This window comes from Acartia tonsa, chromosome 12 (assembly GCF_053477335.1).
Source record: "Acartia tonsa isolate MP-2025a chromosome 12, ASM5347733v1, whole genome shotgun sequence".
NCBI lineage: Eukaryota > Metazoa > Arthropoda > Copepoda > Calanoida > Acartiidae > Acartia > Acartia tonsa.
Window position 1 is genome coordinate 27,699,352 of NC_137271.1, and position 15,754 is coordinate 27,715,105.

Sequence of the window (15,754 nt, forward strand, 5' to 3'; positions counted from 1 at the left end):
CATAATGGCCACTTCTTTCTTTTTTTGTTGCATATTAGTACCTTAAAATCGACTTAATTTAAAAAAAAACTTAAATTACTTTAAAAATAAGAGGTCTACAAAAAAACCGATTGCATATCTGAATTCTATGGAAAAATTTACATCTACTACTTACTAAAAGAACCGGTTAGCTATAAAAAAAGGTAAGACGCCTTCTTTGAGATTATATGAATGAGATGATGTTAAGGTTTGATAATCTGATGAGAAATTTTCTCGTTCACAGTCCCTTTAAGTGTAATGACTTTATTATTATTGATCATTAGAAATACTAGAGGTATTTGATGAACAAATTTGTGATGAATTACCTGAAGATATACCCTGTGGACTAATCATGCCTCAAGATTTGATTAATAATTCTGTGTAAGCATATTTAGTTTTATATGTTAAATTTTTGATAGGTTTATTAATTAATGGCCTAATCTATAGAAAGTTACAAACATTTTAAATTGACATTTAAAGGGCGAATATAGTTTCAATATGATATGAGCTTATATGAAAGGTGCCATTACATACTTTTAAAATATCTATGTTAAAATTAAAAAATCAAAAAAATCCTTAAGTAGATTTTGCAATTTTTGCTTTTACTTCAACATATGATAAATGAGAAAGTCAACAAAATCGTTTATTTTACCCCTTTACAAGACTTTTTTTGACTAGTTTTCTTAAGTTTAATTGATTATTACATTGGCATGCATCTTAATAGATAATTAAAGTGTTTATTTTTTTTATATTATATTCTATTTTATTGATTTTTTAAAAAGCATAAAATAATTTGCGTCAATTTGCGTCCGGAGTAATTACTAGGGTAAATAATACGTTTTAAAGTTTTTTTTTCTGTATAAATATCAATGATTAATTCTTGATGATATAATTACCCTAGTACGCATTTTTCAACACACACACACAAACGCACCGATCGCCATATTTTCTCCAGAAAAAAATATAAGAAAAAAAACACTATTCACCTATTATTTTTGTCCTCTTTAAATTAATTATAACAATTACCATATAATTTTCATACTTACATGAAATAAAATTTCTCCTGTAAAGGTTTTTTTTAAAAAATAAAATTCATATACTTTACACTTTGTTGGGGAATATTGTCAAGGAAGAAACAATCCACAATACAAAAAAATAGATTGATAACTGGTTTCCACTTTTATTACGACTATCATTTAACGAAAGCTTTTTAATTCAACCTTAAACCGAAGCCTTGTGTGATGCTAGGGTGTTTGGAGTTCTTAGGGAACCACACTTATTACATAAATTTATCCTGAGAATGTTCAGGTTTTAAGCTATAACAGACTTATACATTTGGATATGTCAATATCTTAAAGTTACTTATAATCTATGGAATTGCACGGTTTTTTTGAGCCCATATTATATTCAACCTATATTCGCCCTTTAAGGAGTTAAAAATAGGAGAACAAAAGAAAATATGTGAGGTTAGTGGTAACTTATAATTTTTCTTCTATCTTGTGAAATTTAATATTCAATTTTCTGAAATGAGAATTTGAAAAATTGAAAAATTCCCTAAATGTCATTTAAAATATCTATGACATTTTTGTGATATGGCCGGTATTGGGTTTAATTGTGGCAGTCTTTTGTCAGTTAAAGTGGCTGTGAATTTGCAAATAACGTTATATATATAGGTAGATAACTGACAATTGAAGATAAATCTTTAAAAATATTGCCTTAAAAAAATCACAAATATCTAATTAGATGAAAAAGAATTTTCAAATTTTGTGAACAGTTCAATACCGTACGTATCATTTTTATCAAAACTGAATAATAAATGCATTAAATACGAACAATGGCAGTGTTTTATAGAGAATTGGATTTACAGTAGGTAAAACATTGTGTGTTTTTTTAAAATGTCATTTAAAAGTAACATACATGACAATTATTTTAATGATAAAAAATGAAAAAAATAAAAATAGCCAATGGTTCGAAATTTAAAATCTATTTTACTGTCACGGGATTTCCTCTCTCTCTCTCTCTCTCTCTCTCTCTCTCTCTCTCTCTCTCTCTCTTTCTCTCTCTCTCTCTCTCTCTCTCTCTCTCTTTCTCTCTCTCTCTCTCTCTCTCTCTCTCTTTTTCTCTCTCTCTCTCTCTCTCTCTCTCTCTCTTTCTCTCTCTCTCTCTGTCTCTCTCTCTTTTTCTCTCTCTCTCTCTCTCTCGATCGCTCTCTCCATAACTCTACCACCTACCTTAGTAGCTCAGTGAGTGTGTCGTGTGTGTGTGTGTGAGTAATGTACGTAGTGTGTGTGTACGTAGTGTGTGTGTGCGTATGTGGGAGGTATACAACAAAACTATCTATCTATCTATCTATCTCTCCATCTCTCCTCTTCTCTCTCTCTCTCTCTCTCTCTCTCTCTCTCTCTCTCTCTCTCTCTCTCTCTCTCTATCGCTCTCTCCATAGCTCTACCTACTACCTTGGTAGTTTAGTGAGTGTGTGTGTGTGAGTAATGTACGTAGTGTGTGTGTGCGTATAATGTGGGGTAATTAACAAAACTCGACATATTTGAGAAGATTTGTAAAGAAATAAAAATGAATATTTTTATGTATATATTATGGACTGCTAAATTTTTTGCTGGATATGTCCGGCAAATATTATTTGTTTATTCTATTTAAACAATTCAATTCTTAAATATCATTATTTCTAGGGATTTAAACAATTTTTCTATTGCCTTTATACCAACTGAAACATACCGAAATTTGGTTAATGATTTTATAAAATAAACCAAGCTTTTTCATTACATTTTAAAGAAAGTTTGAAGACAAATATTAATAGAGGTTTATTACAAAATTATTTCCTAAGTATTGATTTTTTTGTTTTTATCTGCAAGCGAAGAAATAGCTTATTTTCTTATAGTTTAATTGTTTCTCAAACTTTAACATTAACTTTGTGTTGAACCGAACTTTGCATTTTAATCTAATTTTTTTCTAACTTCTTGGAGCTATTAAGAAATTATTCTACGAAAATTACTTTAAAAATAGGGAAAGGTAAATAATAATGAATTCTGAAAAAACTAATTCGTGATCTCTTTAAAGCAATGTACTTCCTGCAGTATTCATATATATATGAACGAACAGTTAATGTTTTTAGTTTATTATAAAGAAATGAGTAGTAAGGAAATCAACTCTAAAATTGATAATTATATAAAAATAACAAACTTTTAATTCAATGATAAATATATTCTTATTTATTTCAGTTTTGTCAAAGAAAATTTTCTCCATAAGGTATTTTTGTCATTTTTGCATTACATGATTAAAATTTTTTTATATATGTTTTATATGACAACAATTCAATACATTTTCTTAGAGCAACAACTATTTAAAAGATTTTGAAAAAGCGATTGAAAGGTAAATATAATTTTTGTAAAGTCGAATTGACTATAAACCCTAATTAGAATTGTGGAAAGGAAATTAGGTAAACAATTTTAATATGGCCCCAACCAGTGGCGTGTACAGATTTTTAAGGATTGTTTTATATGGATTTGGATGGACGATATAAAAGGTTTGGTTGGCATGTAGAAGTTCAGGTGAATAGCAGAGAGTAAGGAAGATGATAGGGAGAAGGGAGGAGTAGAAAGGGAATGTCTAGTATTGAGTCCCAAAGCGGCGGGTCACCATACAGTGCTAAGTTCGGCGACGGCGGTTGCAGGCCACAGATAATAAGCAGCTAGTTTGGCAGCGGCAATGACAAACAGTTAAGTTGTTATCTGCTGTTCAACATTTTTATTACTAACTTAGATTTAAAAATTATGCAGTTTATATACAGAATTTTACAAGAGATAGATGCATAGTAGGCGGTGCTAAAAATAGATTAGTTTGCAGGTGGCAGTTTGGTGGTGCTTGAGAAAGGGGTACTCTGTTGATTCTCCTGGCTGGGGGTGGTGTCCATTACTCTGTTGTGAAGGTTTCTGATCTGGCTGGCAGTTGGGCAGGCAGTACCACTGTCACTCTGGTATCTCTCAGCGGGGGTGCTGCAAGCAAAATTGGGGCACAAACTCTATAGGTTCTCCCCTAGCATGAATTTTATGTGGCACACAGCTCCAACCTTGATAGGGACAGCTAGTAGTTGTATTTTACACATCTTCTCAGGCTTGTCACTTAGTGTTTTCATTTCCATCTCCTCTCCCCAGGCGGCAGCAGCTGCTTCTTCAGGTTGGCTAGTAACAACTGGCATCTCCATCTAGTTCTCTGTGGTCCACACACGTTTAGCTTGGGGCACAGGTACTAGTAGATCTTCTCTGGCAGACAGGTTCTCCTCCATTGGATCTTGGCCGGGATGATGTCCAGGTGGGAGCATCCACTCACTGTCCGCTGAGAGTAATGGTGGCAATTTCTCTTCTGGGACAGGCAGGTTTTCATCTACTGGGTTCACAGGGGCTTCTAGTTCTCCTGGGAGGTTGTACACTGGTCTTTCTGGACATCTGATTCAGTTCACAGCTGGAGGCGGCTGCCTCAGATGAGGCCTCCTTCTTCTCATCAGGCTGGGGCCAGCCTCTATTAACAGACAGGATTGGCCATTACTTCTCTCCTGGGCTAGGTAAACTTCACTCAGGGAATCCAGGCTAGGGTGGGCAGCTGGCAGTCCCGCCCTAGCGCTGCTCTCCTATGGCGGTGCGTATGCAGGCGTCCTGGGTATATGTTCCTTGCTGTTTGGCTGGAGCTGTGGCTCCATTACATCTGTATTTTATCCAAGCTGGCAGCCTGGTGACAGCTAGTGGTCAGCTCTGCAATGTACTGGCACCCTTCTCCTCAGGCTGGCTGAATGAATTGGTGCACCTCTGTCATGCTGGAGACCACCAGCCGGAATTCTGCCCACAGCTGGGTCAGCTTGCCAGGCTACTCATCAACCAGGTGGGGCGCCAGAGGCCAGACAAGGTGCTTACTTTTCCTTGTGCATGGATGTGTTCCTTCTAATAATTTCTTCCTCTTGCAGTGGTGCTGACTGGCACACTTTCCAGTAGAGATCTGGTGTGACCCATACATTAATTGCCTCTGAATCACTCCCCTGACTGGGCTGTGGCAGCACCATGCCCATCAGCAGTGTAGCCTCCTTTCTGAGTAAGGCCAGGGAGGGGGTCACCCATGTCAAATGTCTCAAACAGCACCACGTCTTCCCAGAAGGCAACTCCAGGTTTATTGCTGGCAGCTCTGGTGGCATGTCTGGAGGTTGGATCCAGGCCTGGTCTTGCAGCTGTGTTAGCAACTGCTTCCATCTTGGTGTTGACTCTGCTTGTGAGGGATCTCTGGTAGCCCTAGTCTGGTCCTGAAGCAGGCTGGTTGCTTGCTTGACCCACTGTATTAGGGTCTCCAGCACTAGGGGTAGAGGGGTGGTTTCCCTGATTAGCCTCTGGCCAGGCCTTGGACCAGATTAGGCAACTTATACAAAAATGAGGATTGGTGTCTGGGTCCAGGTGCTGTAGTTGGTGGGCAGCTTGGTGGTGGCTCCTTGGTTGCATCCATCATTCTCACCAACAGACATTCTCCTCTCCTGGGTGGCGTAGCCAGCCCAGGGATTATCTGCCACAGCCATCCTCTCCACACTTACAGGTCCTGCTAACACAAGAGACATACTCCTCTCCTGGGTGGTGTAGCCAGCCCACTGATAATCCACCACAGACACTTCTCCACAAGGGGGATCCTGCCTCAACTTGCTTTAGATGGCTGGCAGGCGCAGCAGAGGCTGTTCCTAGTACCATCTGGTAGCCAAGAGCTGGCTCTGGTTGGTCTGCAGTCATCAGGCTGACAGGATTGGTTGTTGTGGGTGGTTTCCTCCCCAGGCTTTGGTTCCATGGGGGCAGGCTTCTCCAGAAAGTTGGCTGTAACAGTGCAGTTGGTGATCCCTCAATGCCAGTGCCATTCTGACCTTCCTTTGGGGTATGGGCTCTCCTCAGGGTTGCATGTTCCCCACGGCTCCAGGTCACTGGCTGCAGCCTATCCTTGCATGGTGGGGCTGACAGCCCTATACAGGTCCTTCTGTTGTCCTGTAACTTCCAGCTGTTGTCCAGTATGAGCCTGTATGATTGACTGGAAGGGGTGCATCAGTGACCGCACCACTGGAGTGTCCATTTAATCCGCTGACATTACTGTAGATCCTGGTACACAGTTTTCTGGATCAATATTGGCTGTTACTTGCCTAATCTCCCCAGTCCTCATCATGGGGAGCATCACCTGCATAAAGTGAAGATCTGGAACGGTTACATACAATTGGGTACTGTCCACTGAGTCCTCTGCAGTAACTCTAGAAAACTCATTGCCTGTGGCTGGTTGGGCAGGGATGGCTGATTGCATGCCGCATGGAGGTCTGGCAACTGCAGCCGCCGCCATACATCTTGTAGGGATTGGGTCCATGCTGGGGTCATTGACCATCAGTAACACTAGACACCATACAGCTTTAGTTGTATACATGACAACTGCACTCCTCTAGCGGTTGAGCATCTTTATCTCAGGCAGTGGTTTGTGGCTTGTGGGCCACAGCTTTCTGCCATTGGGTTTTTGGCACCAAAGTGCCATCCTTCCTGGGCGCGGCTATGGTCACCTGTCTGGGGGTGGTGTCCAAGGTGGTGAAGGTAGAATGTAAGGCTAGGCTGATTGGAGGGGGCGTGAGGGACCAGTGTCCCCCCTCTTTCTAGCGGTCAGATCTTGCGGCCATAAATGGGCCTATAACTCGCAGGTGTGTGGCTAAATATAGAACCATGGACTATAGGCAAACATTCCTACTAAAGAGCATAGCTACTCTATCCATACCTGTCTTGTCTGTCACACTACCACAAATAGATGAAGATGGTTATAGGTATTTTTTATGATATATAACATGGGACCACTTCAATTCTTGGGGGGCCTTATTTTTGGCATAGGTAAAAGAGGGGAGTATGAAAGGATGGAATATAATGGGGTCCACAGATATTGGAAGGTTAGAGTTACACCAGGAAAGGTAGGATTTCAGGTGCTGCGGTGGAGTTGAAATTTTATAACTAAGAAAGCAGTCCTGGTTTACACTTCTTACATATCAGAACAGGTAAGAGGTTCATGACAGGAGCTGGTAAGGTATATTTCTACCTAGTTGGATTTGAAGTACATCAACTCTGAATTATTTTGCCTTTTAGGACTAACTGTATTGAATTAAGAAGCTATCTTTTCCTTAGCAGTAACACACACAACGGAAAAAATACGTATTTGTTAATATTAATTTTTGGTTTCTATTTATAGTTGTTTTTGCATATGCAAAAATTTCATGAAACAAATTTCAACTAGGTCATAATGCTTCTAAGGTAATCATATATTTGACACAACAGGAACTAAATATTTTTAAGACACATGAAGGCACTGGAAGACGGAGAAAAATATTTAAAAAAGGTTGAGGAATTTGGTCATCAAAACAAACTGCCAGAAGGAATTAAGTAAGTCTTTTAAATCCTTTATCCAAGCTGTAATATATGTAATGTTTAAAGCAGATATATGCAAAAGTAATATTTAATTCATGACTTTAATCATGTAAAGAAGGTTTTTACTTTTATTAAATTGTTACAACACAAATAATATACCTAACCTTTTATGCCTGATTTTATTGTATTATTTATATCTGTGGTACTTTATATCTTTGTTGGTTATTTTTTTTCTCTCAAAAGTTGTAAGATAGAAAAGCAAGTTCTATAAAATTAATTCAGGGATAGAGAAGATTATATGATGGTATTTGGCAATATAAGAGCCTTGAAGGAAAGAAATTTCAGAGTGTTTAACCCTGTAAGTCGATATTGTTTAAAATTCGCATTGAGATAAAAGTTAGTACAAAATTGATTACTTATGAATTATAAACTAATATAAAGATTTTAAATAAATTTGCTTTTTAAATGTAGGAATTGGGACAGGCAGCAAGAGATAAAAATGTGAATTTGTTTTTACTTAATTTAAAAAGACACAAAGATAGCATTATAGTTCTGTAAGTATGAAAATAATAATTTATATGTGCTACATTTAGGCTAGGTATGGCTGTGAAAGATTACTCTTTACTTTCTGTAACATTTGGGTACAATTTAAAAAGTGTTTTAAATATATTATAATTAAGATAAAGTCTTTGCATCCATTTCATTTTTTTCACAATAATATGTTGCAATTTATGAATCCATTAGGTAATATTTTTTGGGGGGAATAGTGTTTCCAAGAACTATTAGAAATAATGTTATAAGCAATGCATGAAAAAATCAAGTTAAAAAATTTAAGCTTGTCTATATTGAGCATCATTGTTCAAGTATTATGGGATAGATTAAAAATGATTTCATTAGGAACTAAAAGTATAACTAACTTTTATATGCAATTTAGATATTCTAATTATGGTGAAAAAAGATCTAAATCTGAATATCTTTTAAACAAGCATAAAAAGTTCTTCAAAGCAAGTAAAATATTTGAAGAACAATTTCCACCACCTTGCCTTGAAAATCCAACAATTTTTCTCAGCCAGTAAGTAATTAATTATTAATCAATTTGAGGCCTCCATTTCAATAACAAAAAAGTTATTGAAATCTTAAAATGAAATTTTAGGAAGTTGGAAAAACTTAAGCAAAATTATAATCTTATTTTGGGCACAAAGTTTGAATGCCAGTAGCTGATTACATTTTCATAGTCATAATCTCTCAAAAAAATTTAACTTAAATGACTGAACATAATTTCCAGAGGGGCATCGTAGCTCAGTGGTAACGCACTGTGTTATGATAGTGAGAATTTGTGATCAAGTCCATATGTGGCAATTCTAATTTCTCAATTAAATACATTCACACAACTTTCCCTGGTTGTGTAAGAAGGGTAATTATTGATTGGTTTGGATACTAAATAGGTCACATACATAATATCTGTACAACCGTTATCCCAATCTCCTATGCGGAGAGATTCATTAATTATGGTGACTTAATTTGGGGCACCTGCCATACTCGGTGAGGGTGAGGCATTATGTGGTATTCGGCGACCCTAAGCCATGTTATGTGGCAACCCTGACCTTGGTTCGGAGGAGGGCCGAGGGCCCTCCCCCGAGTACCGGGGAAGGGGTCCACCTGACCCCTCCCCATGCTTAAAATTAATGATAGATTTGACAGCCGCATTATGGCTAAGCTGCATTGTTTGGTTCCCCCACCCCTTTCCAGGGATGGGGGATCATTGTTGCCTATTTTGATTAATGTATATATAGTTATATTGATTTTGCTCTAGTATTATTTATTCCAATCTGTGTATTTATTATTTGTTGTATTATAAAGTAGTAACCTTTAGACCCTGAATAAAGTAACATCTGAATAGACTCTGTTTGTTATTTAGTGATAGCTAGAGAAGCCCAGCTTCTCTATAATTATACGTGTCCACGTCTGTTCGCACTGCCGTAGTCATTGAACTTGGGTAACGGCCATTTAACCGAGGCGGTTACCACAACTTGGTGACAGCTGTGTGAGATTACGGCAAAACACAAGTGTAGAGCAGACGCGCAGCTGAGGCTAAGGTACTCCCAGCAGTGAAACTGGCAAAACTGACACAAGCAACCTGAATTACCCACCCTGGATAGCAAGGTCTAACTCTGTATCCGGCAGTTGTGGAAGCGAAACCTAACAAAAGACCACGGAGTGTGGCGGAACCAGAGCTGCGGAGAGCAGCGAAATCTGACGAAAGACCGCGGAGAGCAGCGAAATTCGACGGAGAACCGCGGAGAGCGACAAAATCTAACGGAGGATTGTGCGCTCAAGGGCTGAAACAGGCCTGCGGACTGGCTGAAACAGGCCAAGTAATTGCAGACGGCTGAAACAGGCCCATTACTTACTGCGAAAGGTAACGGGATTCGAACCCACGGCGCTGCAGGACGGGACATTCCCTGCCGCCACCACCTGGATTCGGACCCATGGCGCTGCAGGATGGGACATTCCCTGCCGCCGACTGGCTGAAGCAAGCAAAATAGCCGCGAGCTGTGAGCGAAAATACGAGTGTAGTGTACCAAGTAGGAGAAAAACTATGCTAACCCCAAGTATCCTGAGAGGCTACAGCGCAGCCACCCACTGAGAAAAACAGATATTGTATCAGATTTTATGGATTGCCTCCCTGGTGTGAAGGCTAAACAACAGATTTATGGGCAGGGATTGGTAAACAGTTGCCGGGAATTTTGATAAGCCAAAAATAGAACCCAGGTGCGAGCTAACAAATACAATCTAAGGTGACATCTGATAAGCCAAGGATTAAGGGAGAAGCCCACCTACCTTATAACCCAGTCACTTGAAGCCCGCGGCACCCCCTCCCCACCTGGGGAAGGGCGTCCTTACCCCGTCCCCTCACGCGTTCCCCCTTCTCCCCGCACTCAGATAAGTCCGTCTACCGTGCAAAGACAGAGACCGGGAGAACGGAGCACATTTCACGGGTTGCGCAGAGAGGCTCGGAACGCAACGAAGTCTGACGGACAAAGGAGATAAAGCGGACCAATGAGAGAGCAGATTGAGGGATAGATGCGCGTTTCACCTGTGTGCGCGCTCTGACGGCGCATGGGCGTGTTGTGAGAAAGGGTATTTCACGCACACACACACACAAAGGAGGGGAGCTACTCTATAGCATACAAAGGATATATTTCAATAAAATTGCAAAGCTCCTCCCCCTATCTACAGTGTGATAAGGAAAACTAAATCAGTTCCTGACAGCAGTTCAGACCCTCAACAACTCTCTAGACCTACCAGCCTACCCTAAAGCTGAGAAGCTAGTGAAAAAGTACCCTAGTGTATACCTATTTATATATTTGTATTTCCAACTACCAACCAAGTGATAAACGGTAGCGGTTGCTAGAATAGTGACCAAAAGTGTAAGCAGCCTATAGTTTTGGCTTAGAATTAGTGACACGACGCTGAACCTTTGACCCTATGGAGCAACAACAAGCGCAAGGAGGCGATCAACTTCAAGGATGGCTCCAGGACAATCCCCAGCCGGCTCCAGCCGAGTACCGCAAGCTGATGCTGAGTAACCTGCCGGAGTACCGAGGACCGCCCAAGCAGTCCTGGAACTCCCACATCCGGAGGCTGGAAATGTCATGGGCTGCTTACCGAGTACCAGCCCATGACACGCTGAATCGCCGCAACGCCCTTTTACTATCCCTGGCGGGGCAGGCGGCAGAGATGGCCTTCCACCTGTTTGGGGAGGCAGGCCAAGCCTTGACCTACGACCAAGTCAAGGCCGAGTGTGAAATGTTGTTCCGGCCAGCCTATGAGTCCCAGACCCTGAAGCAAGCCTTCAGGGACTATAGGCAACACTCGACGGAGCCCATCCAGGCCTATATCTCCACAAAGTGCGACCTGTACAGGGAGGCCTACAGCCACGAAGACCTGGAGTTGCTCATAGATGAGCTTAACCGTGGCATCCGCAACGCCAACGTGAAGCGTGTGATGATGGGACACGAGATCGCCTCGGTCCCCGAGTACACGAGGCGTGCCATGTTCACCGTGACCATGATCACCAAGCAGCTGAGGGAGGGTGTGTGCCTGGTGGACGCCACCAACGGGCTCACGGGATCGGCCAGCGTCCAGTTGCCCCAGTATGATGATTCGGAGCCAATGGAGATTGGCGCCCTGGCTCTGGGTCTCCACCAGATGGGGAAGGTCGCACCAGACGAAGCCTCCAAGATTCCAGGCCGTTGCTACCGATGCCATGGGAAAGGCCACCGAGTCAGAGACTGTCCCACCCCCATGGAGGTCAGCCTAGAAGAGCGACGCACCCAGTCCAGCCGAGTGCAAGGCTGACTGGGACCAGGTGGCCGGGAGGAGACGCATAGCCGGCAAGGGCACTAACTCGGGCAAGGCCAGCTCCCAGATAGCCAACATGGAAGGAAGCGCACCGCCGGCGACACTCCAGCAAGCCGCCGCCCCCAACGCTGTGGGCCACTCGGAAGGAATGCCGCAGTTTGGAACCATCCCAGCCAGGATCAACGTGCTGGGAGGAGCAGCTGAACCCAACCGGGTTGGCCTGGGCTTCAGCCTCAACCACATGGGACCGGAGTATGTGCAGCCAACCAACATCGCGGAGCCAGAAGTCCTGCGGCCGCTGCCCTTCGGCCTCAACATGATGGTACCTGCTAGGCCGAGTCCCCCGAAGGAGGAGGTAACCCCTGTCACCCCCAGCGAGAGACGAGAGGCGCTACCCAGCGCCACCTGGACGATGTACGGGGAGGCCCTCACGGCCGCCGAGCGGGAGAGGCAAGAGGTGCTAGCCAGCGAGTCCGAGTCGATGTATGGGGCGACAACCGTCGCCGCCACCTGGGAAGGACGAGAGGTGCTACCCCGCACCCCCAAGCTGATGTCTGGGGCGACAACCGTCGCCGCCACCTGTGAAGACCAAGGGGTGCTATCCAGCACCCCCACGCTGGTGCCTGGGGCGACAACCGTCGCCCCCACCGAGAGACCTGGACCCTGGAACGAGCCCGCAGCCATGGAGGAAGGGGTGACAACCGTCACCCCCAGTCAGCCCGAGCCCCCAGCCCGCAGGGAGAGTCCAGCTGTCCCTCACCCTCAACTGTGTCCAGCTGTCCAGCCCCCTCAACCGAGCCAGGATAAGTTCAAATTAACAAATACATTGTACCCAATATGTTGTAACCCCCCAGCCTTCCCTGTGCCCCCCGCACCAGAGGCTGGGGAGATTGAGATTTGGGGGTATCAGGACTTGTCTGTGCCACATGCACCTGAGTTCCTAGGGCAGGGGAGGGATGTAATGCAGGGTGAGCCTGTGCCACACGCACTAGAGCCCCATGCCACTGTGCATGCCATGGACGAGGGAAGGGCCACCTTGAGGCTAGGGGAGCCGACGCCCAAACAGGCTCCGGTCACCTGTCAGTCCGTCATTGGGGAGGGTATAGGGAAGCCCCTGGCGTCTAAGGATAACACTCAATGGAAATTTATATCTAGCCAGGAGCAGACAACCAGCCCTCCTTCCCCAGAAGCTGCTGTGGCCAGAGCCGAGAACCCCCAGATGCACGCACGAGGATGGTGGCTGTCCGGCTGGTGTTCCCATTGGTGGATGGTTCTGTGGGGCCTATTGCTAGCAGCGGTGTGGCCCACGGCCAGCTATGTCTTAGTAGGGTGGGACTGTGCCAACCCCACCCATGTCACCGCCTTCAACAAGGAGCAGATGTGTAGCAAAGAGCCGCTACACCAGGAGGTGCCTCTAGGCCATGAGGTACATATCCTGCAACAAGTCAAGATCCGGGAGACCACTGGGTATAGCTGTCAACTCACAGTGTCCCAGTGGACATTCAGGTGTGGCGTCTGGGGCCACCTGAAGGTGACGTCGGTCCCCACCCTCATGCGGCCAACCAAGATTGACCCAGAGACTTGCCGGGACCTGGCCCGGAGCCGAGTCTACACCCTGCCAGGCAAGACCAAGCCATTGACGTTCCAGCTGAACCACCCCCTGTTCTTCACCCTTGATATGGTGGGGGCACTGGTAAACAGCCCCGAGGGGGTGGGTTGTGAAGGGGAGGACGTCCATTTTGAAGGCCAGCTGTACCGCAATGAGTTAGTGCTCCAGGAGCGACGGCTGCTGGTCAAGGAGGAGACCTACGTAGTCGAGAACGGACGGGTGGAGTCCCAGTCCGATCACCTGACCCTGGCGTGTCCCCAGTCCGAGCTGTCCTGCGTCACTGGAGAGGCCATGTACGTGTGGGACCACCTGGGGAGAGATTGCCCCTTGAGGCTGATCCGCAGCCTCCAGCCCAGCCTGGTGATGGATGCATTCTTGGTGGACCATCAGGCGCAATTCTTTATTAACATGACTACCCCCACCTCTATAGTGAACTGCGACTTTGAAGCCCATGCCACCAACCACCCAGCATTGTTCGTGGCAGCCGACCCGGCCGCTGTTCAGCCACAGGAGACCATGGCATAGTTTCCTATAATATCGACCGGCTGGCGGAGGAAGGGGAGGAAACCCTGGATGTCTGGGCTGGATTTAGACAGGCCATTCACGAGTGGGGAGATGGCGCAGCCATACTGTGTTTGTTGCTGTTGATTCTCAAGCTACTGGGAGACTTAACCATCATCTCCCTGGCAGCAGCACAAGGAGGTGTACGTGCCGCCCTGAATGCGATGTCGCAAGTATTCCTGTATCACCCAACCTTGTATCGCAAGGCCTTGGCCAGGGCCAGGGCCAACCATGCCAAGTCTCGAGACTTTTCAGTGGACTGGGATGCCATTCCTATTGGCCGGGAAGCAGCCGAAGAAATGGTGTCTATGAAGTCAGCCGATAGCGGGAATGACCGCCCAGGCAAGCCTGGGCCGCACTCTGGAAATGTAAACGGGAATCCCCGTGGCCCCTCGGGAGGCCAGGCTGCCGCCCAGACGGTCAACCTCGTAGCCAGTGCTCCAGCCGCTGCCACCGCCAACCAGAACTCCCCGTTGCTGACCGGCCCCGCAGCGGCCGCGCCCCATGGTGGCCTGACACCCGCTGGCGCCGAGCTACGTGTCCAACAAAAGCCAGCCTCTACCTTCTACCCCACGTTGGGGGCCCATCAACTCTAAAAGCACCACTAGGATTCCATTGAATTGTTAACCCCTGTAAATAACAGTCCCATAATGAGCGGGCCGAAGGCCTCAACCACTGTCGGAAGTCTGGTGGGGAAAACCCCCCCCCCCCAGCCTTCCGAGGGGAGAGTTGTGGTATTCAGTGACCCTGAGCCATGTTATGTGGCAACCCTGACCTTGGTTCAGAGGAGGGCCGAGGGCCCTCCCCCGAGTACCGGGGAAGGGGTCCACCTGACCCCTCCCCATGCTTAAAATTAATGATAGATTTGACAGCCGCATTATGGCTAAGCTGCATTGTTTGGTTCCCCCACCCCTTTCCAGGGATGGGGGATCATTGTTGCCTATTTTGATTAATGTATATATAGTTATATTGATTTTGCTCTAGTATTATTTATTCCAATCTGTATATTTATTATTTGTTGTATTATAAAGTAGTAACCTTTAGACCCTGAATAAAGTAACATCTGAATAGACTCTGTTTGTTATTTAGTGATAGCTAGAGAAGCCCAGCTTCTCTATAATTATACGTGTCCACGTCTGTTCGCACTGCCGTAGTCATTGAACTTGGGTAACGGCCATTTAACCGAGGCGGTTACCACAATTAAAGATTAGCTCTCATGAGAAAGCGGTGTCTTAACCATGTAACAATTTGGTTAAGCTACGACTTCTGCGGGAAGTTCCAGATATCTTAAGCCATTCAAGGCAAAACCCCATTACCAGGACCCATCAACAGTTCAACAGCAGGTTTTGATATAGATTTATTAATGCAAATTATTCCAAACAACCTGAAATCACAAAAATCAATTAATAAATATGATATAATATTGTTTTCAGTATAGCTTAAAACTAGTTCAAATGCTTTTTAAAATCTTTTTCTTTGGCTTAAAGACTTTGGGTACTTTTGCATTCTTAAAAATTGTTAATGCATAAATATAAATACACAAGCATTTAATATATTTTGAAATCATAACAAATTAATCTGGTAGCTGGCTAAAAGCCTAAAACCTAATAAAATTCATCCTATACGCAACACATCTATTTTGGAGAGAAAAAAATCCTTCACCTGAAGTGTTTTGGGTATAAACTCCTTGCAAAATAGGTTATCACGCTCTTTAAGACCAATGAGAGGCCACACTTAATTATCTGAACACATGTACACTCCTTCACAGTTTATGGGCAAG

The 15,754-nt window shown here is 44.2% G+C and overlaps 1 protein-coding gene across 1 annotated transcript in view; it reads left to right on the plus strand.

Moving 5' to 3' along the window:
* The window catches only part of LOC145333457 (uncharacterized), a 202,496-nt gene that overhangs the window by 179,404 nt on the left and 7,338 nt on the right, over positions 1 to 15,754 (plus strand). Inside the window, exons 4-10 of the mRNA XM_080178607.1 lie at positions 303 to 399; positions 3,255 to 3,282; positions 3,365 to 3,405; positions 7,368 to 7,454; positions 7,722 to 7,797; positions 7,911 to 7,993; positions 8,374 to 8,511. Coding sequence (XP_080034733.1) covers positions 303 to 399; positions 3,255 to 3,282; positions 3,365 to 3,405; positions 7,368 to 7,454; positions 7,722 to 7,797; positions 7,911 to 7,993; positions 8,374 to 8,511 — 550 coding nt within the window. The remainder of the gene's footprint in view (positions 1 to 302; positions 400 to 3,254; positions 3,283 to 3,364; positions 3,406 to 7,367; positions 7,455 to 7,721; positions 7,798 to 7,910; positions 7,994 to 8,373; positions 8,512 to 15,754) is intronic.